The sequence below is a fragment of the Lathyrus oleraceus genome, chromosome 7 (assembly GCF_024323335.1).
Source record: "Lathyrus oleraceus cultivar Zhongwan6 chromosome 7, CAAS_Psat_ZW6_1.0, whole genome shotgun sequence".
Lineage (NCBI taxonomy): Eukaryota > Viridiplantae > Streptophyta > Magnoliopsida > Fabales > Fabaceae > Lathyrus > Lathyrus oleraceus.
In genome coordinates this window covers 141,210,805-141,238,193 of record NC_066585.1, presented here as the reverse complement: position 1 = coordinate 141,238,193, position 27,389 = coordinate 141,210,805, and the positions used below count along the sequence as shown (strand labels likewise).

Below are 27,389 nucleotides of genomic sequence, written 5' to 3'. Positions count from 1 at the left end.
ATTTGTACATCCCTACATTAGTTAATATTCACTTAGTCAACTATACCACATGCGCCAGATTATTTTAGCCCATAGAGAGACTTGTTCAATTTGATGGAGTAGCTTTCTCGAGATCCAACTTTATTTCTCTCGAGTATATTAAACCCTTCAGCGAGTTTCTTATAAATGTCATTATCAAGTAAGCCATAGCTATAAGATGTTACAACATCTATCATGTACAAATTAAACCCTTAATGTGCTACAAGACTTATTAAATATCGAAAAGTACTTGCATTCACTACAGGTGAATATGTCTCATCAAAATCAATTACAAGTCTTTGCGAAAATCCTTGAGTGACAAGTTGAGATTTGTATCTCACAATTTCATTAGTTTCATTTTTTTTCTCGTACAAAAACCCATTTGTATTCATCTGACTTCACACCTCGAGGTGTTCGGACCACAGGTCCAAAAACTTATATCTTTTAAAGTGAGTTTAATTCTGCTTCAATTGCATATTTTCATGTTTGAAGAATCTTTTCAATTTTCTATATCGTCGCTCGAGACATCTATATTCTTAGCTCCCTTACTTATTCGAAGATTTTTATCTTTGGAACTGGTTGGTCTGTCATGCTTCATGTGTGATCGAGACTTATTAGATTGTCTAACAGAGACATCCATTTTTATTAGAACATTAGTTGTTTGTATATACTATTTTGTCATAATTTTTAGATCATTGAAGACATTTGGTAACTTATTTGCTTAGATTTGTAAGTGAATTATCTTTTGAACTTCTAGTTCACATTGTTTTGTTCGAGGATTAAGATGAGACAATGATAATTCATTCCAAGTGATCTCTTTATCCAGCTTCTTATTCTCTCCCTCTGATAATGAGAAATTTGATCCATCAAACTGACAATCAGCAAATCGAGTAGTGAATAAATCTTCCGTTGTTGATTCACGGTACCTTATAATCTATGAAGATTCCTATCCAATATATTTTCCCATTTTCCTTTGAGGATCCATCTTAATGAGGTGTGGTGGAGAAATTGAAACATACACCGCACATCCAAAAAATTATAAAATGAGAAATATTAGGTATTTTTTACCAAACACTAAGTGTAAATGGGAAATATTTGTATCAATTATGGATGATCAGAGTATCACTGCTTCATCATACAAACATCTTATTTCTAAAGCATAGTCAACAACGAACATCCAAATTATACAAAAAAAAAATGATGCCAATATTTAATTTCTTCTTCTTATTTAATTCATTATGTTTTTAATTGAATTAATACGTAAAGTACAGAAAATAAATAGTTATCTGATACATGATTTTGTAAGTGACTATGATACCACTACAAGGAAATCACGATATAAAACGACTAGGAAAATACAAATTTCTCTTAAGTTGATCCTTATGAATAAGCATGACATGTGATATAACGGTTACCTCTTGTGGCGATTAACACCTTTGATGTAGAATTAAAATAACAATCATAAACGTTGAACGAAGAACAACGCATCTACTTAGTCCACACGAACAAAGTGTCTTCAATCTCAATGATGGTTGTTTTGAATGAAGACCTTGAGAGATACATAGACACACACACACACAGACACACACATACACACAGAGAAATAATGTGTGTGTGTGTGTCTTTACTACCGAGTACAAACCTAATCCCATAAATATCTCTCAATATATGATCATGTAACCCCAAAGAATGGGCCGTAGAAGCCACAAAATAGTATGAGGAAGTCTCTACTGTCGAGCACAAACCTAAACCCCCAACTCTAATGGATAAAAAAGCCATCCTTCATTGAAGGTCCTTGAAGAAATGATCTCTACCAACCACGATGTCTTCAACCGCCCTTCACAACTCTTTATCGAATCAAATAGATAATTCCTCCATATGATTAGGTTGACACATTCATAGGCCAAAAAACAAATTGGTATTACCCATGCAGGATTGAAGTAGAAAAAGCTCACTCTGAGGATCCATTAGTTGTACTATATGATGCAATTGCTAAATAGCCCTGGAAGCTCTCTTCATAGACAACCCTTTGATAAAGTTGTCATATTGACTAACAACCCCTTCAATCAACTTCATCCCCAGCGTCGGCCTCTCAATGTTTGACAGAAACAAATCATCACGAAGTTTACTATCGACATATGAAGGCCAAAAGATCTCAGTCTTACAAATATTCAATTCGAGACCTAATCCTAGACTTGTCTTATAAAAAAATAATGTTTAACTTATAGATATTTTTGTCTTTTTAAAAATTAAACTTACCTCTCTCTCTTCTATTTATCTTCTCTTTCTTTTACACCAAACAACATCTAAAATCTCCTTTATTTCCTATCTCTTTCTCTCTCTTCATGTACCCTTATTCACCTATTTCTCTCTTATTAATTTTTTCTCTCAACCAATCATACCCATAATGTTCCTTGTTTGATCCTCATATGGGACTTTTTTTACATGTCTTACATCTTGAATAGTTTTAAAAAATTGAAAAGAAAAAGAAAATCAACTTAGCATTAAAAAAATTAAAAATAAAATATAAAAGTCAACGTGGCAGTCCATGTCATTTAAAAAAATAAAATAAAATAAAAAAATCGATTGTGCAGTGTCACGTCAAAGATTATGCTGACCAAATTCACTAAGAGAAAAAATAAGGGAATTTGAAAACGTAAATGAGAGAATGTGTTTTTTTTACAAAGTCTTTTTTTCAATTCGCCCTACATGAGAGAGGGTAAAATGTGTATTAACCTTTATTATTATTATTATTATTATTATTATTATTATTATTATTATTATTATTATTATTATTATATTGTATTTTATACTTATATACCTAGAAGAACTTATGAAAATAAGCTGAAAAAATCTTATGAATACTGCCAAAAGTTGTTTTCATAAGTTCTCTCAAACAAATAGTATCATAAAACTTATGTTAATAGGTAAACTCGAATAAGTCAACACAAACAAATACTTAGTCGCATTGATCTTGTAATTTGTTAATCTATTTAAGTACTAGTTGAGTTGCTTAGTTACAAACATTCAAATGAAATAGGATTTTAAGTAGTCTAATAGGTAAATCGGTCCTTTGAAAATTACAGGCACAAACCTAAAAATAAGCTTATGATAAGCTACGTGGTAGGCTTAGGCTTTGTATTTTTTAGTAGGTAGGGTTCAGGCTTGACAAAGCGTAACTCGGCTAAGCCTACTCACACCCCTAGTTTCATCCATCAATTTGCACTTAAGTGGGTCGTCTACCCTAATGGTAGCTATATGGGTGTTGATGGAGATGATATGTTCCTGTTGAATTACACATGGAATAATGGTTTGAAGTTCCCGAGGACTTGAGCACACCGAATCTCCATTCCGAGTGATTGGGGATCATAGAGCTCCTCTTCTCCGACCACATATGACTTGGTGTATTGTTGTTAATGTAAGTCATGAAAACATTCTTGTAGCCTTCGACCATAACATCTAGCATCTATGTTATGGCAGTATGATCATTGTTGTAGTTGTTGTTGGTACCGGTTATCGCCTTTGTCATAATGAGATGAGGTCAGACAGCTTTAGGAGTAAGTGTGTGTCATTCAAGTCAGTTTCACTAGACACCACCGTGAATGTAAAATATACTCGTAAAAGTACACCAATGATAACACTATTGAAGAGCAAAGACACATTCAAACTCTCTTATGAATTGTGATTATCTTTACTGTTGAAGAGCAATAAAGACATAGTCAAATTCATTTATGAATTATGAATATCTCTACTATTGAAGAGAAAATAAAGACAAAGTCAAATTCTCTTATGAATTGTGAGTACCTCTTCTCCTCACGCTCTTCAACTTATATAACAACTCTCACCTGCCTCACAAAAAATCCCATCAAAGACAATTTAATGTGATTGTCTCCAATTTGTATGACTTTTTAATGGTGATTGAGAATCAGGTTTCATTGCCCAAATCTCAATTTATAATATCCTCATTCAGATATAAATGCAGTATCTATCATATCTTAATCAGATATCGTCATGTGTTAGACTTAGGTTGACATAACTAATTTGAATCATTAGTTATTTTAACCCAACTTTTTTTTAGAGGTTTTAACTTGTCACCCCCACACTTGTACCTGAAACCTCCCCATATTTCATAATTACATAACTTCCCCTAACAATAATTTGAAACACATTTTCATAAAAAAATTCTGGTAGACAAATTAAAATTTCTAGTACAAACTAAGTTTTCGATACTGTATATATAATTTCCGGTATACTAGAATTTTTGAAATTTATGTGAATTTGCAAAATTACCAGAAATGTTAAAATTACCATGTTATACCGGAAATTTCAACCAAAGTGAAAATTTCGATAGTTTAATTTGTTTAAAATTTTTAATGCTTAGAATGTTGCCGACAGTTTTGGATAATGGTGATTGTATCGACAGTTTTGTATGGTCCATAATAAGTTCAAAGTTGTATAAATAGGCGTCACCTGTTGTTTGACAAAAATATCTCTAAATGCCTCTTCCTCAATTTTTTATTAAGACAAAAGTGTTCTTCAACGGAGCTTCACCTCCCGTAGAGTTCAGGCTTTCGGATGGCACCACATCTCTTGTCACCTTGACATCCAAGTTGAATGAATTATTGCCTGATACTGATAACAGAATGGTGAGAAAGATAAAGTTTTGTGAAGATTTGATTGATACTAATTGAATGGTGAAATACAACCTTATTGAGTTAAAGACCGATGAAGACTTGACGATTTTGTGGAAATCATTTCACCGTAGGTTAACAAGGGGGCCGATCGAGTTAGATGCGAAGATTTCAAGGTTTGTCGACGATATAATTAAGATGATGAAACGTCAAGAATCATCTGGTAGTATCTAGATTTTCTTATTTATTATCGTTTTCTTAAGTTATATAATCCATTGTCAAATGTTAATTTATGTTCATGTTACATCAATGGAAGATCAAAAATATAATCTAATAAAAAGTTATGATGAAGATGTCTGAGTAATGTTACATGGAATATATAAATAATACATAGAGATAACAATAATGTCTAAATAGGTTCCCCACGGGCTATATGTGCAGCTCGAGATAATCTAGTAAAAACCTCCTCATTTGGGTTTATCAAATACATGAGGTTATCCATAATAACTGTAATCATCTAGAGGTGATGTTGGTCATCGGCATCAGTTGGAGGAGGCGGCGTTGACACGTCATCGCCAGGTACCCTAACATCGGAAGGCCTAACATCATTTGTAAGCTCAACAGGTTAAATGATGCAACTGTGTCATACAATGAGGTACCACTCCAAGTAACTATCCTCACACTGTGAAGCATGTTGAACTGTAACTGCACGATCTCTAATGGCACGACCAGAGCTGATGATGTTACTCGGAAACCACATGCCAATGCTCGCATATGGAATATCCTAAACTGGTTGTGGGATGCTCTAAACATAATCATATTGTCGCATACACCTCTTAGACAAGTGTCTAGCGACTAAGGTCTCCCACAACATATAACCTTAATATAAAGAAGACCCATCAAATTCGCGGATATGACATCATCTACAGTCAGCGCATCAAGTATCCTCTTATACTCTGTAACGCCACTGGTATGTGCTAGTCTGACCCTTCATCTCCTCGCTCGTGGGGTCGCCATAAGGGAATGTTGTATCCTCATATCATAGATGATGGAGAAATGATCGTATATCCAACACTGATATCAGAACACATACACAACAAATAATAATTATGAAATTTTATTCGTAACAATTAAATAAGAAATAAACGACAAATATAATTTCAAGTATACTTGTAATATACTCAAATAACCAGCAGGATGTCTGGTCTCAAAGGTTGTCGTAACTCCAAGTGTTGAATATAGGATGATCAACGCAACGCACCCCCAAGTCTAACTGGTATCGTCAAGGCTACTGAACAACCACATGCATCGGGTATCAATATAAACACCTGACTTATCCGCAAAGAGAGTACATCCTACTAGATATAGCATGCACCCTAGCGACAACCTCATACATATGTGTCGCATCTATCCTAAAGGTAAGACATATGAAGATGAGCGTCCCCTATTAAAGTCAAACTCCTTTTGCACGACCTCCTCAGAAACTCCCAAATCTTGTACAACAGCCTAACATGCAAGCGACAGACTAATAACAGGAGCTTAAAGAATTTGTCGGTAACGGGATATGGAACAATGAGGAGACATCATCTAGAGTGATAGTCATCTCCCCAAACGACAGATGAAAGGAAAATGTCTCCTTGTGCCATCGCTCAACAAAAGCAGTAAGTAGTGAAGCATCGAGCATGGTAAGTGAGCAGTCAGCAAATGCAAGGAGCTCAAAATCACGTAAAATACACCTGACATGCTCAGGCATCTGAGACTTCAGAAAGTTCTTCAGCTTCAAACCGTGTGATGTCACCTTCGGTGTGGGACAATCCTATGACAAACAAATATAAAAACATTAGTTGTTAGCTTTCATGGAACAATAGTAAATAAATTAAAGTTAAACACAAAATATATATACTTTTCTCTATCATATTCAATATGCCACCATACTTTATAAGCATCAATCGGTCAATGGGTCATCTCGAAAATGCTCCATCAGTGTGCACAAACGGCTCATTCAATAGAATCGTAATCTCTGTGTCAACAGTAGCAGATGGAACCGGATTTGTGGTAGCCACATCATCAACAACAATGACATTTGGATGGAGCACATCATCTGCAACATGGACATCTGGCTGGACCACCTCATCTGCCACCTCATCAACAACCACCTCATCGGCAACATGAACATCATGAACCAACACATTCTGAGCATGAATAGCTTCAACATCATCTCTGGGATGCTCGACTAATCTCACTGCTTCGTATCGGGTGCTACGGGATGCGCGGAACTGCCACTGCTCAGTCAATTATTTTCGGTGTGAACCGGTTGGAACCACTCGTCCAACATGTATCTGGAAAAACTCAGCCCTAGTAGCTCTAGGCTGGTCTGTCGCTCTGCCTGCAATAGTGTCGTCTCTACCTATGTATTTCACTACAAAAAACGGGGAAAAAAGATTAATACATGAAATTTGAAATTTTCATGGAAAAACAAATTTTTTATAACTATCAGAAATTCTGAAATTTTTCAGGGGATTGCAAATCAATTGGATCGCAAGTTGTGTAATTTCTGGGAAAAACATTTTCACAAATACCATAAATTTTGAAATTCACGGTACAAGTTCATGCAAATTTCATAATTTACGATAAAAAGACATACATGTTTTGAAATTTCTGAGAGAAAAAAATGAAATTTTCGATATCCCTCCAAAAAAATTTAGATTCGCGAGTGTGGTTGGTGAATTTCGAAAAAAAAAAGTGAAAAATATTGCAAAGTTAATTTTGTCTATTTATATGATATAGGACGTGTCATATATAAGTGTTGGAGGGACAAATTAAAACTTTTTTTTAGTGGGTCATTAATTGGAACAAACTCTATTAGATCCGAGTCGACTCTGTCCATTTCAGAACTCGCGCAAGAGATCATGTACAAAATGATACCATTAATCTATTTTGTGGCTTATGTTATTGAAAACACCATACATATCCTTATGGATTCATTAAATTCGTATTTTAGTTAGAATCATTAATACATTGGTTTAATAGATTGATAGGAATTTATTATATTAATGTTGTAAGATAATAATTGCGGGATCAAATAAAAAAGATGAGAGAGATATAACTGTTACATTTCTGTAATATATTCCACGTTGATGTGCTAACAATGAGTGGTCATTTTGTCAACATAAACTTTGCTCTATTTGATTTCTATTTGGCTACGTTACAGACTTTATAAGAGACTTGTTTTACTTTCTCACCATTTTTTCTTGCTCCAGCCCCTCCTCAAAACAAAGGTGCATAATCCCTTGTCTTATATTTTGTTTTCTTTTTCATTAATTTCATGTTATTTCTAGCCGTATAGATTATACATATATCCGTATGTTGGATCATGCTTTTGTACAATATTAGATGGTAAATTTGAATGTTTCTGTAAATACTCATCAACACCACACATCAATCAGAAAAATAGCTGAAATTGAGTTAGGTATTGATCTATGTAGCACTCAACAAATCCAGGTTGCTTAGTCACTGTGTTTTACTCAAATCAGGAAGATGGATTTGATAACTAATGTGAGTGAGTATGAAGCAATTGCAAGACAAAAATTGCCAAAGATGATTTTTGACTACTATGCATCAGGGGCAGAAGATGAATGGACATTGAAAGAGAACCGAAATGCATTCTCAAGGATTCTGTAATCTACTTTGTTTCCTAAAACCTGATTTTATTTTATTTTTATGCGCTAGAAGCCTTTAGGTTTAACCTTATGTGTTCTTTTAATTCCCTTATTTACTGAAAACAGGTTCAGGCCGCGAATTCTGAGGGATGTAAGCAAGATAGACTTGACAACAAATGTATTAGGGTTTGATATATCAATGCCTATCATGATTGCTCCTACAGCTATGCAGAAGATGGCTCACCCTCAAGGTATATGTAATGCCTATAAATCCATTGTATCATGTATTTTAATGACAGTACTCACATATATCATAAAGCTGTACATTATGCATTCCAATACAGAAACTTCTAAATTGAAACAAACTTTGCAATTTTTGTGTAGGAGAAAATGCTACTGCTAGGGCAGCATCAGCTGCTGGCACAATCATGGTGTGATTTCCATCATATTTGTATTCTACTTTAGTTTTGTTCCCAAACAACGGCTATATTTTTTTGCTTGTAACTTATATATTTGGACTTCTCTCCATTCCTCCATGCACCAGTTATGCCTAATAAGTTTCTTGCTGATTGTTTCAGTGATTTTTTTTGTTACAGACACTATCCTCAAGGGCTAATGCCAGTGTGGAGGAGGTTGCTTCAACTGGAGCCGGCATTCGCTTTTTTCAACTCTACGTGAGTATCATTTCTTATTTCATGACTCGTTTTCCCAGTGGTGTGTCTGTCACATGTCTCTCTTGCTGCAATTACTCAAGTAATGATCTCAATCATTTTGTTTTACAACTTAATTTGTTGTTATTTTATTTTATTTTATTCTCTTAGGTACTTAAAGACAGAAATGTGGTTACTCAGCTTGTGAGAAGAGCTGAATCTGCCGGTTTCAAGGCAATTGCGCTTACCGTGGACACTCCAGTTCTTGGTCGCAGGGAAGCTGATATTAAAAACAGGTTGAAAATCATTTGGACAATCTTTCTACAAAATTTAACATATCTCAACATAGTTGAATTGATAAATCTTATGTTTTAAGATGTATACGCCAATGGCTTGTTCTTGTACAGATTTACAATGCCACCACACCTTGAATTGAAAAACTACGAAGGACTGAAACCTGGAAAGCTGGATAAGGTTTGTTTGTGATTAGTATAAACTAATAAATTAGATGGCTTTTTCCATTCCTGATCATCCTACTTTTTCCACTTTTCGATTTGTAATCAATCACTTTGAAGACTGATGATTCTGATCTCGCCTTTTATGTTGCTGCCCAAAATGACCAGTCACTCAACTGGAAGGTGACTTATCTTTCACATATGTCTGTTAGATTTCCTTGCCTGCAACAATATTGTATGTGGAAGTAATTAATACTATGGTAAACCTTACTGTAGGATGTGAAATGGCTTCAAACAATCACCTCATTGCCAATTTTATTGAAGGGTGTACTTACTGCTGAAGATAGTAAGCTTCTTGCTTAATAACAGATGTATTCTGATGTTATGCTTCCTTATCCATTTCATCTTTGTTCTTATCACTCTTGAATTTAATTCCATAATTCTATTCTAATAATGTAGCAAAGTTATCTATACAAGCTGGAGTTTCTGGAATCATTGTTTCTAATCACGGTGCTCGCCAACTTGACTATGTACCTGCAACTATTACGGCTTTAGAAGAGGTACAAGTTTGTTTGCTTTCACTTTTTGGTCATAGTTTCGCAACTTTGTTAACGTATTGCAAATATTGTTGTTATATCTCTTGCATGGAATTTACTAAGGGTTTTGTTGCTTACCTTGAATAGGTTGTGAAAGCAGCAGGCGGAAAAATTCCGGTTTTTCTGGATGGCGGAATCCGTAGAGGGACAGATGTCTTTAAAGCACTTGCTCTGGGAGCATCCGGTGTGTTTGTAAGTATATGATTCTTTTACAACCATGATAGCAAAATTAAACTTTAATTAGAGATATAAATGATACAAATGGTCAGGGCCGTCTTCAAGTTTTTGGAGGTCCCATGTAGTTAACCGTAGGTTAATCATAACAAAATAAATAGAGTTATAGAGGCCCTAGCTAGCACCATTCATTGCTTGTGTTTATACATTTACCTTTGATCTTGCCATATATCAGATTGGAAGACCTGTGGTGTACTCATTGGCTGCTGATGGCGAAGCTGGTGTAAGGAAAGTACTTGAGATTCTTCGGGATGAGTTTCAACTAACTATGGCATTATGTGGCTGTCGCTCACTCAAGGAGATAAGTCGTGATCATGTTGTCACAGATTGGGACCGCACAAGAATTGCTCCTAGGTTATAAAATGACAGAACTCCATGCTGGAGCTTCTGATGATAATAGGAATATTTTGAAGTAACCTTTGTTCTTATCTCACGCTTCAATAGAAAACATAGTTTTGCACTATAAGCCAGGACTGATCCATAAGAAAACTGCTACTTTTAATAATTATTATAAACTTCTTTTTAAAATGCATTTAGACATGTGCTATTTGTAGCACGACTGATGTCATCAGAGAGAGAGAGAGATGCTAATCTTGCGGAGAAACTCTTACGATGGTTACATGTCTGCCAAGAAAACTTTCCTGCACTTAAAGTCAGCTGCTCATTCCTCCATCTCACTCTTTTTTCCTCTGGAGATTGATGCATAGGAGGCTCCTCGCTGATGAAAACTTGTGGAGTAGAGGAATGATCATTGTCTCTGTGTTTGTTCTATGTTATACTGATTTTGAATCATCTCACCACTTGTTTCTCCACCGCCCCTTTGCTAATTATCTGTGGTCTTAATTTGGAATTTTAATCAACCACAATATCGATAGAACCTCTCCTCAAAACTTACTCAAGATCTGCAATAATTCCTGGTGTGAGCAGATTATGGATGTAGTTCTAGCAGAAATCATTCACATTGTGCACACTATCTAGATGGCCAGGAACTGCATCAGGTTCAACAACTCTCTGATTTTTGTAAACACGCTGCCAAATTAAAATTCATGACATCTGTAGCCATGACTGGAAAGTTGTCAAAGGGAAGCATATCTGCTAGGTTGGAGGATCACGAAATCCCGAGTCATTTCTTGATTGAAACAAGACATAAGCCAGAGGTGGCAATCACTCCAATTTTATGACAACTCCTAACACTCCCTGGATAAAAATGAATATGGATACTGTTGAAAAAACAATCCCCTAAGTTTATTCAATTTAATGGTCAAAACATAAGTTTTTGTTCTATAGATCAGGCCAGCCATGTTTCAAGTGTCTAACAAATCCTAGCACTGCAATGTGATAGATATATTTCTACCACAACCTACATGCAGTTACTACTAAGTGATGGATGGTAATTCATGGCATATAACAAACTTATATGACATTTTTTCAATCCACCATATAATCTGATATCTGTCAAAATATATTACTGAAAGATTTAGAAAATCTCAGTTTTATAACATGAAATAATTGTAAGATTATAAAATTAAATTCCTATAGTTTGCCAGTTTCTCAATGAGTACCCTCCTCATGCTCCAACACTATAAAGTATGATCTCATAATCTAGGAGCAATTCTTGGGCGGTCACGCTCAGTCATAACATGGTGACGAGTTATGTCCTTAAGTGAAGGGCAACCACAAAGTGCCATGGTTATTTCAAGTTCATCATGAAGCATCTTAAGTGCCTTTCGTATACCAGCTTCACCCTCAGCAGCCAATGAGAACACCACGGGTCTTCCAATCTGATATATTATAGAAATATGGGACTAGTTAGAATATATTATAGCATCTCCATTTAATAAAATACTAGTAAACCACATTACTAATTCGTTTTGTGTGTTGATTATAGTAATTTAATTTAGATATAGATTATTGGCGGTAAGTTACGCTGGTAACTGTGTGATACAGTTACTACCTTCTACAGTCCGATCTAAATCAATGATTGAGATTGTTAGAAAGTATTCTAGAAATTGAAAAATCATTGTGCTATTAGTATTACTACTGCAATGAATTTATAACATGGTATACTTACAAATACACCCGATGCTCCAAGAGCCAATGCTTTAAAAACATCTGTCCCTCGGCGGATTCCACCATCCATAAAAACAGGAATTCTTCCTTCTGCAGCTTGAACAACCTATGCAAGGTAATAAATTACAGAAATGCAATTATTATTAGTAAGGAAAGAAGGCAATGAAGAAGAAACTTTGGATAGCAGCTTGAAATTTTAATGCATCCTACCGAAGTAGTTAAAATTAAACTAAGAGTGATAGATAACATAAATCAGACCTCTTCTAAAGCCATAATAGTTGCAGGGACATAGTCAAGTTGGCGACCACCATGATTGGAAACAATGATTCCGGAAGCTCCAGCTTGTATGGCTAACCTTGCTACATTTTCAAAGATCAAATGGATAAGGAAGCTTTGAATAAAAAATATAGGATTTAATTGGTTCACACTTTCTGTTTTTATGCTCTCATTAAGTTATAATCGTCGGATAATTAAATGTTTGACTTTAGTTATAGTTATTTTTGAAAGTAAGCTCTTTAGAGTGTATCTCTTTGATAAGTTTACCATCTTGAGCAGTAAGTACTCCCTTCACTAAAATGGGCAATGGGGTGATTGTTTGAAGCCACTTTACATCCTGTTACAAGGTTTTCCATAGTAGTTATTGTGACTTCCACATTCAATGTCACATATATATAAAAGATCATAGTATCACCTTCCAGGTGAGTGATTGGTCATATAGGCCATTAACAACAGAGGTGTGACTACCATTGTCTTTAGTCTGCAAGGTTATATGCAATTTCTCAAATAGTTATAGCAAAAGTAACAACATTAAGATGACAATAACAGAAGAAAATTCATCTAATCTAAAATCTATGCAGTGATCACACACCTTATCCAACTTTTCAAGATCCATGCCTTCAAAGTTCTTCCATCTCACATATGATGGCAGTGTAACTCTGTAAGAATCTCCATTAAACAAACCAGGAGTTTTTCTTTAAATTGACAATACAAACTTCTAAATTCTCTCATGTTTATCTTAATCAGGTACCAACTTCGTGCACGAGTATATTACTACTATTTTTTAAATATAAGACTTATCAATTCAAATGAAAATTTCCAATGATCGTCAACCTATTTTTTATGCTAGCCTCTCTACGACCAATGACCGGAGAGTCTGCAGTAAGCACAATTGCCTTGAAACCAGCATTTTCAGCTCTTCTCACAAGTTCAATAACCATATTTCGGTCTTTAAAAAGCTGAGAGAAGAAAATAACAAACAAATTGGATTATAACACTAATAATTGAAAAGTTGGATAATCAGTTTAGCAGTGGTTTGAATGTAGCAAGGACTATATTATATATCAAAAGCAGATTCCTGGTTTAAACTAAGTTGCTTGGAAATGTTCTGTGTTTTAAGGAGGAGACAAGTGACACACACGTCATAGAAAATAAAATAAAGAAGAGAAGAAATGAAGAGAATATACCCACATAGAGTTGGAGGAAACGAATGCCAGGTCCTGTTGAAACAATCTCCTCGATGCTGGAAGAAGCCCATGAGGATAGTGTCTGTCACAAAATCAAAATGAATATCCCTGGTATTAAAGAATCCCTCCGTAACAAAATATATATATTAAAAACACAGGTATTCATAAGGGAATTACAAGGCTATATATTCAAGATAACTGATTACTAATATATAAAAAATATATTTAAAATAACACTTCCCCCTCAAGCTTGAGCATATATATTATATGCATCGAGCTTGTTCACATGTAGGATATCCTTTGATATTCTCAATAAAGAGAAATACTTCCTCCGTTCCTTTTTAAGTGTCACTTTTTAAAAAAAAAGTTGTTCCTTTTTACGTAATTGTCACTTGCAAACTTCAATGTAGTATAATTGCATTTTTGTCAAATTTACCCCTAGATAATTATTATAGAGAGAGAAAAAGTAAAATGAATGTAATAAATAATTAAGGGTATTATAGGTAATAGGAGAATTATTGTTTGGAAAGTAACAATAATGATTAGTTTTATTGGTATGTGTAAAAAGTCAAAAAATGACACTTAAAAAGAAACGGAGGAGTATCTATAATGGTTGAAATACTTTTACATCTCTCAAAACTGCCACACGTCATTCAAGAATATCAATCATCATAAATAATCATTGCAGGCATTAAATTATCAAAAATTTCAGTTTTCAAGTGCAACGTACAAGTCACTCAACTTCCTCTATAAAAGCATATCTTCGTAGACTTACTTCTCATCTTTTCAATAACTATTCTTCTTTTTATATCAACATGAGTTCTCCATTAGAAAAAGCTAAGTGTTAAGAAATGTGGTTGAGCCTAACTCAACCCTACAAAACCGGTTGGTAGAGTGAGGATTGTCCCCACTTATAAAGTCATGTTCAGGCCATATATTATCCGATGTGAGACTCTTAACACTAAGAGTATTCATCCAACAGAGCTTAATGTTGAGGACAAACCTGTTACTCAGGAGCAACATCTTCAGCAGACCACTGAAGAGGTCCAGTCATCTGGGTCGACTGCTGTAAGGGATGCCCTAAGAGTAAGGAAGCCCAAGAAGAAGAAAAAGAAGAAGAAGAAGAAGAAGAAACTGAAAAAGAAGAAGAAAAGAGTGCCATGAAAAATGTTTGTCTACGTGTCAGACGAGGGAAGTGAGGAGTGAGTTCCTGACTACGAGGATTCTTTTGCAGCTAGGGGATATTGTTTCAATCCGGATAAATTTATGTAATCCCTAGAAATATTGTAATCCTTCCAATCTAATAAATGAAAAAAAAATCCTTTTTACAATGATTATTCTGAATAGTTGTTTCATTTGAACGCAAGCAAAGTAAGGATTATTTCTTAACACTTATCAGATAAAAAATAATATTTCCCAGAAAATATAGCTTAGAGAAAAATCACATAAGCATAAAAAATATGACATGCAAACCAGATAAAGAAAGTCATATAACAAGAAATTATTTTGGCATATATGACATAACAAATAAAAAAGGTTCTAGATCCTAAGACTAAGGATTCTTTAGAAGATCCAAAATAGCTCTTAGATCTGCACCCATGATGTCTTGTTTGTCATCCATAGACTTCATTCTATTATCCGTTTCAATCTGCATGACAGCCATGGCTTATTGAGTAGCAGTAACAGAAGCCAAATTCTCCTCCACAAGATCTTGCCTAGAACATGAGGATGCAACAGACTCTGAAGTGACATCCTTCATATTCTGAATAACCGATGCAACAGAGGTTTGGAGAGAATCCCATCTAGCAGAATATGTTATTGGTCATATGCAAAAGGTCTCTCATCGATCAGACTATGTACTTTATCTAAGAGAAGTTTTTTATTACACCCATGTTGGTTTGGACAGTTTATGAAAGGGATGAAGTATTTGAATGATAGGGTTCAGGTTCAGAGGATTCGTTTGTAGTGTCAGGTAGTTTTAGAGAGATTTCAGGATGAATGAGTTCAAAAGGGATATGTTCAGACTCAAATCTAGGTTCAAAAGCAAATTGAACTAAAGATAGATCCTAAACAACATGTTTTGTTTCAATCTGAAGTTCATATACAACTTGATCTAAAGGTTGACTCTGAATAGGGCTAGGTTCTCTATGAGGAGATGTTGGGGTGAAGACTGAGAGGGTGGTTGAGTTTCTGATGGAAAGGTAATTTCAGATTGGACCTGGATTACGTGTTCATCTTCAGAAGCATAACATGTTTGGCTAGAAAGTTGGCCTTGAGGAGAAAAGATTTGGCTGGGAATGGCAGGGATAGGTTTGATGACTTCAGGTGAAGGTTTTGAAGATTTTAGGTTAAGATGAGCTTCAAACCCTTCCGTATCATACTCTGACTTAGAGCTAGAAGAAGTAGCATTCTAACTAGAAACATCTATGGGGTTCAAGCATTGTGTTTAAGGGTGAAGGTTGTTCAGAAGCAGAAAATTCAACTAACTGATTCTGAGCAACAGTGGTTGCATCAACAGGGAGAGAAATATGTTTTGGTGATTGATTGGGTGAGGGAGTTGATGAGAGGGTTGGAGAAATGTGGTTAAGGGTGGTGTAATCAAAATCATCTTTAGAGATTAATTTTAGTTTAATACCTGTTACACCAGTATTCATAGCTTCTAAAGTAGCAACTGTTTCTGAGACAACTTCTTTAGGAACGTCAGAAGCTTTTAAGCCAGCCATTACTTCAGCAGCCTGAACCTTAGTAGGTTCCAAATCACAAACAAAATCAGCCTTTTGATTCTCAGCAACAGAGGTTTCTGGATGCTTCTCTGACTGATCTAAGATGACAAATGTTAATAGTTGAGCACTCTTGAGGGTAGGCTCAATTACACTCTTCTGAGCAGTGTCATCTACATCTTACTTCTTCCTAATTAAGGGTACACCCATTTCCTCTTCTTCTCTTCTACCTCAATCTCGAACAGCTTCCTCAATCTCTTCTTCTTTGAAGGTGCTTCTGAAATGACAGAAACAAAAGTAACCTTCTTGGGAGACTTTCCACTTCTAGTTTTGGAGGACATTAATTCAGTGGTTGCAATAACTTCTTCAACTTCCTCCTCAACTGCTTTCTTCCTAGACAATTTTTGAGCATCCTTCAGAATAACTAAAAAGTCGTCTGCTTCCTCTTATTAGAAGATTTGAAAGCATCAGTAGGCTTGTCAAAAATATCTTTGAATCTTATGCTTTTTTTTTCTTGAAAGATTGTATGATGAAACTCTCGATTACTTCAGGGTTATCCATGTTGGTGATGATAGGATAGTCCTCAAGATAATTAGAATTGGTACATCTAATAGAGAGGGGAATCTTTGAAGCAACTATATCACTTTTCCTCATCAACTTCATGTTAGCCAAAACAGAAGCAGATAAGGTATTTTCATAAATCTCTTCTAGATCTTCATTTTCAGGAAAGTTTTTAAGGGCATCAATTAGACGATCCTGAAAGAACAATTCTGACAACAATCTAGCATAAGGCACATTCTTCTTGTGAAGCTTTGTGTTGTCCTTGATTGCTTCACATAGATGGTTGAAAATGTAAGCTGAGAGATTAATCTTGTCTTCATTCTTCAGGTAGAAAAAGAAATGGTTGTGATCCCATGAAATCCGATAGCATCTGCTTTCGGATAGTTATCTTTGGTGCCCACAACAAATCTACCAGAGTTTGATGAACATAAGAGTTTAGCAATGGTTTTTTGAGTAATGATCACATCAACACCCATTACAGTAGATCTTATTTCAACTTCTTCAAACCTACTTCTTTTCTTGTCTTCCCTTTCAAGAAACTGTCATTTTCCACCAGAAGTCTAAGTTCCTCACATGCAGCAAGTTCATCAAAAAAATTTGCCCTAACCCAAAAAAATTTCACAAGATGAGGCTAGGTAGGTCCACTCAGCATATCAAAGATTGGAGACCACTCTTGAACTCTAAAGAAGCTCCAAAGATCATACCCATTCTGACTAAATTAGTCAAAGTAGACAATTTGTTTTACCAAAAGCTTCAGATCATTTTGATCTAAATCCATGGTTTTGGGTTTGATAGTCATACTTTTGCCATATTTGACGATCATGTGTGCATTTGAAGAGGATGCCATTGTTGAACGGGGTTTTTAGGATTATTTTACAACTTAATGACTGGATTAACGACATTTTATTACTTAGTGACAGTCTTAGCGACAGTTTTAGTATTATGGAAAAAATGTGGAAGAAAATTTTTAGAAAGACCATTCTTTAAAGGAAATATTTCGAGAGACTAAAAACAAAATTTGAGATATATAGGAGGACCACAAACATATTTAACCCTAACAAAATTAAATACACCTTAAAAATTCATCAATTAAAGTAACATAATACTTATAACCTAAAACAATAGGAACCCGACTAGGACCCCAAACATCAGAATAAACAATATCAAAATAAGATATAGCTCGATTATTTTCACTACTAGAAAAAGCCATTCTAACATGCTTTTCAAGTTGACATGACTCGCAATATAAGGATTTTAGGTATGACAACTGAGGAACCATGTGTTTGAACTTATCCAAACTCAAATGATCAAGACGGCGATGAAGAGGGTCTCGAGACTCTGAAGCAACACATATGGTGGATGAGGAAGATTAAAGATATTAGAGATCTTGTGACTCGGATCCAATTCCAATCGTCTGCCTCGTACTCGGGTCCTATATACAAAAGGAATAATGCCAAGAGTCGAAAATCAACCCGTTTCCACTCTTCCCGTTTAGTAACAGCAATATCATCTACCTTCTTATCAAGATGGCCAAACAATTTTGACTTTGAAACCATATTTCCACTGCATTACGTCGAACCTAATAATTCTTTCCACTCAACTTAGAGTCTAAAGTGATGGAAGGAGTCCCAGAGAATGCGAAAGAAATCAAACTATATATACAAGAGGCTATTAAATACAATCCCATAATAATAGGCTTGTATTAAAAACATAATTCAGTTCACTACTAATAAATACAGAATATATTTACAATAACCCACACATTTGCCAAGAAGTAAAATATATACAAAAAAAAACTGCAAGGAAGCCAAATATTTCTTGTGGTGAATTAAGATAGAGTAGAGAATTAATAAATATGGTTGAAAACAAACCATGATGGTGCCAGCTGCTGATGCTGCTCTAGCAGTAGCATATTCTCCTACACACAAAAAATGCATGATTTGTTTTAATTTACAAATATTTCTATATTGTAGGAAAGCAATAAACTTCAATGTCAAACACATGAAGAATCAAGAGCTTCTTCATTAACAAAAAGTATATAACAACAATGAGTACCTTCAGGGTGAGCCGTCTTTTGCACGGCTGTAGGAGCAATCATGATAGGCATTGATATTTTGAAGCCTAATACAGTTGTTGTCAAATCTATCTTGCTTACATCGATAAGAATACGTGGCCTAAACCTATTCTCAGTAAACATAGATATTGAAATAAGGGATTCAGCAAAAGAGAAGATGAAAATGAAATAAAACAAGTTAGTAGATTACATAATCCTTGAGAATGCATTCCGATTCTCTTTCAAAGTCCACTCATCCTCTGCCCCTGATGCATAGTAGTCATAAATCATCTTTGGCAATTTTTCCTTTGCAATTGCTTCATACTCGCTCACATTTGTTATATTCACCATCTTCTTAATGGGTAAGTTACTTTATTATGTTATGTCCACAATATCTTCTGAAAGTGAGATTAAAATGAATAATTACTTAATAAAATCAATCTAAACCAAATCAACTCCAGATCCAAAAATACTAAGCAACAGCTATGAATACAGACTACAGTACAACTAGATGGACCTAATTAGGAGAATGAAACTAACATAAATGCAAGATGAAGAGGAGAGAAAACCTGTAATTTGGGCTGCTGAAGTAAGGAACAAGATGGAACAAACTAGGAGAATGAAGAAAGTAAGATATGATGAAAAATGTCAATGGAGCCTGAGTATAGAATAAAAACTATATCAAGCAGTGAAAGTATAAATAAAGAAACATAAAGTGACAGTGACAGTAGCTAGGATTAGTATATAAAAAGAGTGAGGCAAGCACGTGGTCCCACTTATAATATCAACAATTTTCTGGCTATAAAATATAATGTGGCTATTTGCTATGTTGGGAATGATTTTCCCTAGCAAATTAGTAATATGACAAATATTGTCAGATTACTCAAAAACAATTAATAGAATGATCACTCTACAGAAGTTTCATGAATTCACATGTTAGCTGAAATTCATTTGCAAATGCTTCAAGCTAGAATATAGCATCATTTATTTAGATAGAATGATATTTATTTTTTAAAATAAAGTGATTTTCTTATGATTTATAAGGTCAGGATTGTCCCACTTATAAGCACATGTTCAGATTATATATCATCCGATGCAGGATTATATAGCTCCAACATAGTCACAAGTTATGTCCTTAAGTGAAGTGGCATGGTTATTTCAAGCTCATAATGAAGCATGTTAAGTACATTTCTTAAATATACCAGTTTAAGCTTCACCCTCAGCAGGCGCAACGAGAACACCATAGGCCTTCCAATCTTCCAATCTGGCATATTACAAGATTGACCAGCTCTATCTTTCATAACTTTCAGTTTGGAATTGGATGTTTTGTTTAGCCATCAAACATTGTCTAAAATATTGATTAGTTAAATATACTCCCTCCGACCTTATTTATAAGTAAAAAAAAAATATTTTTTTATCTTATATATAAATAAATTTCAACAAGATGCATTTAATGTTTTTATTCCAAAAATATTCATGCATTAATTACTTAATATTATTAGTAGAAGATAATTTAATTGAGAGTATAATAGTAATTGTTATTGTCTCTCACATGAAATCAAAAAAGTTAAATGCACTTAATTATATTTCGTAATAAACGTGAAATTTATCTTTTTTTTCTTATAAACTAGACTGGAATAATTAAACATTCAGTAAGAAATGAGGGGAACAACATATCAAAGATGAGCAATGATGAGGTAATAATGAGGGAACAACATATCAACACTCATTTTTATGTCAAAAACTAATTTCATATCAACACTCATTTTTATGTCAAAAACTAATTTGAAGATGCATCTTTAAAAAAAAACACTTGTATATCATTGATGGTATTTTAAGTTGATTGAGTTATTTTAATCAAATCAATGAAAATTTTATAGAAAAGTTTCAAAGAATAATTTTCAATATTTTTCTATTTATCAAGTACTCCAATAAGTCCCTATAATTTCTTTTCTATTAAGGGAATAACAGCTCTCAATTAATCTCACATTTACAATTGTTTAATTTACATCTAATATAATAATTTACTATCTAATTTAACTAACAGAATATTTGATTTGTCTTAACACCCTCACTCAAGTTAGTGCATGGATATCACACATTCTCAACTTGAATAATAACTCGTTAAAGATTCTGCTACTCCTTTAGTGAGAACATCAGCAATCTGCAATTCAGATCTTACAAAGGGAAAGATAATTATTCCAGGTTCAAGCTTCTCTTTGATGAAATGTCCATCGATCTCTATATGTTTTGTTCTATCGTGATGGATAAGATAATGAGCAATTGTTAATGCTGATGTTTTGTAGCTTCCTTCGGTTTAAAATCCAAATCTGACAAAATATTTCGTACTCACAAAAGTTCGCTTACCACAAGTGTCATGCCTCAAAATTCTGTTTGAGCATTAGATCTTGCTACTATATGTTGTTTTTTACTTCTCCAAATTACAAGATTTCCCTTTTTGATCCTACCCAATCAGCGTCGGTGTACCCTTCAACCTTTAAGTTTCCATAATTTTGAGAATAAAATTCCTTTTTCGAGAGTGGACTTCAGATATCTCAACATCATCCATATGAGGCTTGTGGCTCATGCATAAATTGACTAACGACATTTACTGCATAGGTAATATCAGGACGTGTATGGGATAAGTAAATTCATTCTCCCACCAACCTCTGGTACCTCCCTCTATCCATGCTAGCTAAATATGAACATTGAAAGAGCATATGATTTTGTTCAATCGGGGTATCAATTTATTTACACCCAAGTAACCCAGTTTCAAATAGTAAGTCAAGAGTATATTTTCTTTGGCATAGAAAAATACCATGTTTTGATCTAGCTACTTCAATACCCAAAAAAATATTTGAGGTTTCCAAGTTCCTTCATCTCAAACTCAGATGCAAGGTGTTTTTGCAAATTAGAAATCTCATCTTGGTCATTTCCTGTAACTATCATATCATCTACATAGATAATTAAGGCTGTAATTTTACCTTCTCCTTTATTCAAAAAATAAAGTATGATCATAGTTACTTTCTATATAGCCAAAGCCTTCATAGATTTAGTGAACCTTCCAAACTAAGCTCTTGGATATTGTTTTAATCCATATAGAGCCTTCTTTAATTTGCAAACATTCATTCCCTTCGAATCTATCGTACCTGGCTGAGAATCCATATAAATTTCTTCAAAAGTTTCTCCAAGTAAGAAAGCATTTTTTACATCAAATTGTAGAAGAGGTGAATCTTGATTTGCTGCTAGTGACAAAAGTATTCTCACAGTGTTGATCTTGGCTATTGACGCAAACGTCTCTTGATAATCTACACCATAAGACTGAATGTAACTTTCAGTAACTAGGCGTTCTTTGTACCTCTCAATAGTTTCATCAGCCTTGTGTTTTATTGTAAAAACTCATCTGCACCCCATTGTTTTCTTCCCTTTTGGTAAAGTCACAATATTCAGGTGTTGTTCTTTTCTAAAGATGCCATCTCATCAACCATTGGTTCGGTCCATCTAGGAACTGCCAAAGTTTCATGTACATTACTAGGAATAGAAATTTAGGATAATTGAGATGCAAATGATGCATATGACCGAGATGAATTGCGATATGACACATAATTACTAAAGGGATATTTAACTTTGGATTGAACGTACGATTCATACCTGACAGGTTCATACCTGACAGGAGGTTGACCACAGTTAGAACGAGATGGAAGATTATATTGGATGGTAGTTGACTCAGTGTTAGGTGTGTTGGGGTCTTATGTAAACAAGGATCAATTTCATTATTAGTTTCATGCAAAGAAAAATCAATTTCAAAATAAAAAACAAGATCAACTTCATTTATATGTGTATTATCAAAGATATGATCATGAGATACCTCTGAAGAGTCATGTTGAACCTGTGGAATACATTGTATTGTCTAAAGGTGGAATGTACATATTTAGCATTGGCTTAGTTCTTGCAGAGTGATCCTCACAAGATAATTTTGCATTTGAAATGTTAAACAAATTAACATCGTGATGTTGCACTTCATTTTCATTCCCCCCTGAAATGCATAATCGGCACAAAAAAAATCATCTTCATGAAGTGTCACATCCATAAAAATATAAAATTTCTTTAATATGGGATGGCAAGCAAGATAACCTTTTTGAGTTGATCCATATCTAACAAAGACACATTTAATAGCTCATTTTTTAAATTTAAGTTATATGTTAATGTAGGTGTAAGTCAACATATATAACACATCCAAAAACATGGGGAAGTAAATGAACAATGGAAAGAAGAACACAATAATCAAATAACACATCTAAAGGACTTTTAAAGTTAATCACACTAGAAGGGTTCGATTAATAAAATAAATTTCATAATTCACAACCTCGTCCCACAAATGAGATGGAACATTACCAATTATTAAGAATGCTCTTGTCACCTCTAATATGTGTCTATTTTTCCTCTCAACTACTCCATTATATTGGGGTGAGTAAGGACATGTAGTTTGATGTAAAATGCCTTTAGAGTTCATGAACTCCATTAATTTTGTTTTAAAATATTCACATCCATTATCAGATCTAATGACCTTTATACATGTGTTAAACTGTGTAACTATCATTTGATGAGAGGAATGAAACACATCATACACATCACTTTTATATTTTAGAAAATATACCCAAGTTACCCGGATACAATCATCAACAAAATTGATAAATCATTTTTTCCATTATGTGTAGATTGTGGGGTAGGCCCAAACATCCGTGTGTATTAACGAAAAAGAAAAATCAGTTTTTTTATTGCTTAAAGGATAAATAGCATGATGGCTTTTTGCCATTACACAAGTTTCACAAAGAAAATCTAAAATATTGCATTTATGAAATAACAAAGAAAATAATTTATTTTCATAACTAAAAAAAGGATGTTCGAATCATCTATGTCATGGCCAAATTTACTTCTTATTTTTATCTTATATGTGATCACTTGTAAGATAGACCAATGCTCATTTATGGGTTTGTTGTAAAATATTTTCAAGATAATACAACCCTTCACTTTGTACTTTATCTACCATTGCCAATCTTCTCCTTGGTATGTATATTTTGAAAAAGGCAGTGAGTTGGGTAAAACATAGCAACACAAAAATGTGATTTGGTTAATTTAATGACAGAGAAAAGTTGTAATTTAAAGTAGGAACAAATAAGACATTGGATATTACCAACACCTTCAATAGGAGATGAGACTCCATTGACATTAATAATGATCAAACCCCATTATTGTATCAAAACCATTAAAAAACCGTCTTCCATTCCCAATCAACTTTTGCACTCGAAAATAACATTTTTGTGATTTATCACATCAAAAGGAGTAAAAGAAGTTGTACTTTAAGGTAAAGAACATATTTTTCCTTCCACATTTCTTGCATTAATCTGATTTTTGTTGTGTAAAAATGAACGTTGAGTTCGGAGATGCATCTCCGGATTAAGTTGCATATGTTCCGGATATACACTTTCGGAAATATTTCTAAAGTTGAATTTGAATATTTATTCTGTTTTTCTTTTATACTTGGTTGTAGGTATGGTGTATCGCTGTGAAGAATCGGAGACCAAGCTATTGATTAGACTTGACTCATGAATCAAAATATCACCACCGAACTTTAATTTATCCAAGGGAATGGGAAAAGATTCAAAAATAAACCCAATATGTATATGCAAAGCTAGAAGATTAAACTTAAGCTAAGCAAAATGGGGGGAGATTCTAAAGGTACGGGGGTGTGTTATGAAAAGGGAAGGTATCAGCATCCTAATCATCTGTAGTACTCTACAAGAACCTTTTAGATATATGTGTTTGGTTTAAAATTGTTTGCTATTTGATTGGGGAGATGAGAAAAAGAATATTTTTTATTGTTTGATGATTTGGAAAGACATTGAGTCTTATGCCTACGTACCCGTGAAGGATCAAAACCTTGTAATTCGGGTTCAAAAGTAAGAAGGGATTTGTTGGAGTTGATTTTATGAGAAAGAGACGAATTGTCATCTTAAGGAGAAAACTCACTTTTAAACCATCACAAACATGTGGAAGATAGATCTTTGCATCAAATTGAAAGAAGGGCTCTCACTTGGATATAGAATCAACAAGTATGCCACATACTGTAACACCTCAAAATTTGCCCTCCTCTCTTGGGACTAGCATTAGCATATTGCATATCATTTTAGGTCATTAGGCATTGCATATTGCATATCATGTGGTTACATGGTGCAAGTCATACTCCCAAGCATTGATCAGAAGATGAGGAAGTCAAAGTGCAAAGTTAGGGTTTTATTGGACTGGTCATTAATCATCTGAGGATGTGCAAGTCCAAATTAGGGTTTCATGATTCTCAAGGGATAATGGTCTTCATCTTGATTACAATGATTCATCATCATCATCATGGTTTGACATCATCAAGTGTTGAAGCACATTCCTTGAGCTTAGGGTTTTGACCACTGGTCAACCCTAATCAGGTGCATTGGGCCAGTCAGGGCATGATCAGGAGATGGGGTCTATGAGGGACATGAGGATCATTTTATGATTATATGGAGATAATTGAAGCTAGAGTTTCATCCTTGAGCTATTTCATCAGGAGATTGGAGCTCAGTTGGATCAATGCATTGCCAAATTCATCTGTCAGTTGAAAAAGTCCACTGTGGTCAACTGTGCTTGATTTAATGGATTTGGAGGTGAAAATGAGTTGGATACACTTCATTCATGTTGGAACAAGTGTTATTTGACATTTCAAAGCTCAAGAATGGAGAAAATCAAGTCAGAACAAGAACTGCCAAAAATAGAAAGTGAATTGTAATGGAAGTTTCCAAAAATGGAAAGTTTTTAAACTCAAAATTACATGTCCAAGGAAGCTTCAAATGAAAATTTGTTCAACATGAAAGTTGTAGATCTTGGTCTCACCTTTCCAAAAATTCCAAGAACTTGAAAATCCCATGTATGGTTGGCAAGTTATGGTCCATTCAATTTCAAAAATGACCCATAATCAGAGGGGCATAACTTCCACATGGAGTGTCCAAATTGGGTGTTCTTTTTATGCACAAACTCCATTTGACATGTACTTTCATGGTGCATAATTGGATTTCTTCAAAAAATGGTCAATGCAAAAAGTCAAATTTCAAGTGCACAGTTAAAAAACCAGGGGCAAAATTGTCCAACTTGAGAAATAATGGGAATTTTTGAATGGGGATTTTTGCAACACTTCACAAATGACATTTGGAAATTGTTGGAATCATCATAACATGCCTAGGCCTCATGGTTTGAGATTTAGCTTTTGGAATGAACTTGAAAATGAATAGTATTACCATCACATAGTGAATTTCCAAAATATGTATCCAATCAACATGAAACAAGTGGCAACAGCTCATGACAGCCGTTTAGGGCATGTGTGAGCTATCAATGAGCTGGCATTGGCTGGCATGTGCAATTACCATTTTGCCCTTGCTTAAGAATAATGCAATTTTGCTAATCACATGACATGGTGCTAATTCATGATTAAGGAGCTCGATTAAGTTGAGGTACTTAAGCTTAATCATAACAAACTCTAACAGAATTTCACAATTCCCCAAAAATCACAAACAAATTCTCCAAATTCTCCAAATTCTCAAAAACCTCATAGAACTTCAATTGATCAAAACTCTCTCAATTCTTGATCAATTTGTGAAATTCTTCTTGCTGCAACTTCCACTCATCATCATCTGCAACTGTTTTTGGAAATCAAGATCAAAGGAGCACCAAATCGTGACTGTCCTATATGATGCATCAATGGTGAATTGAGGAATTCGTGCAATAGGAGCCATTTCAATTGAACCTGGACCTTTCATTCACCTCACCTATCATCATTCTTGATCTGTTTTGGTGATCCAAGCGCAAACTCATCCAATTTCAACACTGCCATTTCCAGGTACTTGAAAATCGAATCTCACCATTGCTTTAATGCTTGTATGCATTTTGTAGCTTGTTGAATGTAGAGTTCGATGATGCTTTTGGTTTGTAAAATGGATTAGTGTAGAGAAAGTTATGATGAATTTTAGTTATGTTGCCAAACCCTAGTTCGTTCGATTCAGCAAATTTAGGAAGAGATAGGCAAAATCGAGCTCATATCCATGATCCACACACTTAGACCTTTCCAACGAGTATTAGTTTGTGCATTTTGGTGATGAAATGAGCAAAACCACTTTTGGAATGGAAGAACATGTCGTGCGAAGAAGAAGATGATTTTCTGAAATTTTTTACTGTTTGATCCAGATTTTTGCCTTGCC

The 27,389-nt window shown here is 34.4% G+C and overlaps 2 protein-coding genes across 8 annotated transcripts; one reads left to right on the top strand and one right to left on the bottom strand.

Annotated features, from left to right (window-relative positions):
- The first annotated feature begins 7,749 nt into the window (after window positions 1–7,749).
- LOC127106594 (glycolate oxidase 1) lies at window positions 7,750–20,559 on the top strand. 6 transcript variants are annotated; one of them, XM_051043887.1, is made up of 12 exons: window positions 7,750–7,927; window positions 8,151–8,326; window positions 8,435–8,559; window positions 8,693–8,739; window positions 8,905–8,982; window positions 9,130–9,254; window positions 9,366–9,432; window positions 9,534–9,596; window positions 9,690–9,759; window positions 9,873–9,973; window positions 10,097–10,201; window positions 10,419–10,779. In XM_051043887.1, the coding sequence occupies exons 2-12, from the start codon at window positions 8,187–8,189 to the stop codon at window positions 10,602–10,604; spliced, it is 1,107 nt and encodes a 368-aa protein (XP_050899844.1). In that variant the 5' UTR covers window positions 7,750–7,927; window positions 8,151–8,186; the 3' UTR covers window positions 10,605–10,779. The 6 variants fall into 6 exon arrangements, with proteins under 6 accessions (XP_050899844.1, XP_050899843.1, XP_050899845.1 ...); XM_051043886.1 differs by having other exon boundaries at window positions 7,751–7,927; window positions 8,183–8,326; XM_051043888.1 differs by having other exon boundaries at window positions 7,751–7,927; window positions 8,135–8,326.
- Window positions 11,685–19,810, bottom strand: LOC127106592 (glycolate oxidase 1). 2 transcript variants are annotated; one of them, XM_051043883.1, is made up of 12 exons: window positions 19,680–19,810; window positions 19,322–19,508; window positions 19,113–19,237; window positions 18,929–18,975; window positions 13,781–13,858; window positions 13,424–13,548; window positions 13,182–13,248; window positions 13,005–13,070; window positions 12,857–12,926; window positions 12,572–12,672; window positions 12,315–12,419; window positions 11,685–12,024 (listed from the first exon to the last, which is right to left on the bottom strand). In XM_051043883.1, exons 2-12 carry the CDS (start codon window positions 19,459–19,461, stop codon window positions 11,839–11,841), a joined length of 1,110 nt encoding a protein of 369 aa, XP_050899840.1. In that variant the 5' UTR covers window positions 19,462–19,508; window positions 19,680–19,810; the 3' UTR covers window positions 11,685–11,838. The 2 variants fall into 2 exon arrangements, with proteins under 2 accessions (XP_050899840.1, XP_050899841.1); XM_051043884.1 differs by having other exon boundaries at window positions 19,322–19,505; window positions 19,680–19,785.
- Window positions 20,560–27,389: the final 6,830 nt, after the last annotated feature.

Coding starts and splice junctions, on each gene's coding strand:
- LOC127106594 (XM_051043887.1), top strand. CDS start 8,187: ATGGATTTGATAACTAATGTGAGTGAGTATGAAGCAATTGCAAGACAA. Junction 8,740..8,904: donor CAGCTGCTGGCACAATCATG/GTGTGATTTCCA, acceptor TTTTTGTTACAG/ACACTATCCTCAAGGGCTAA. Junction 8,983..9,129: donor TTCGCTTTTTTCAACTCTAC/GTGAGTATCATT, acceptor TTATTCTCTTAG/GTACTTAAAGACAGAAATGT.
- LOC127106592 (XM_051043883.1), bottom strand. CDS start 19,461: ATGGTGAATATAACAAATGTGAGCGAGTATGAAGCAATTGCAAAGGAA. Junction 19,238..19,321: donor AATGCATTCTCAAGGATTAT/GTAATCTACTAA, acceptor TACTGAGAATAG/GTTTAGGCCACGTATTCTTA. Junction 13,549..13,780: donor TTCGTTTCCTCCAACTCTAT/GTGGGTATATTC, acceptor TTCTTCTCTCAG/CTTTTTAAAGACCGAAATAT.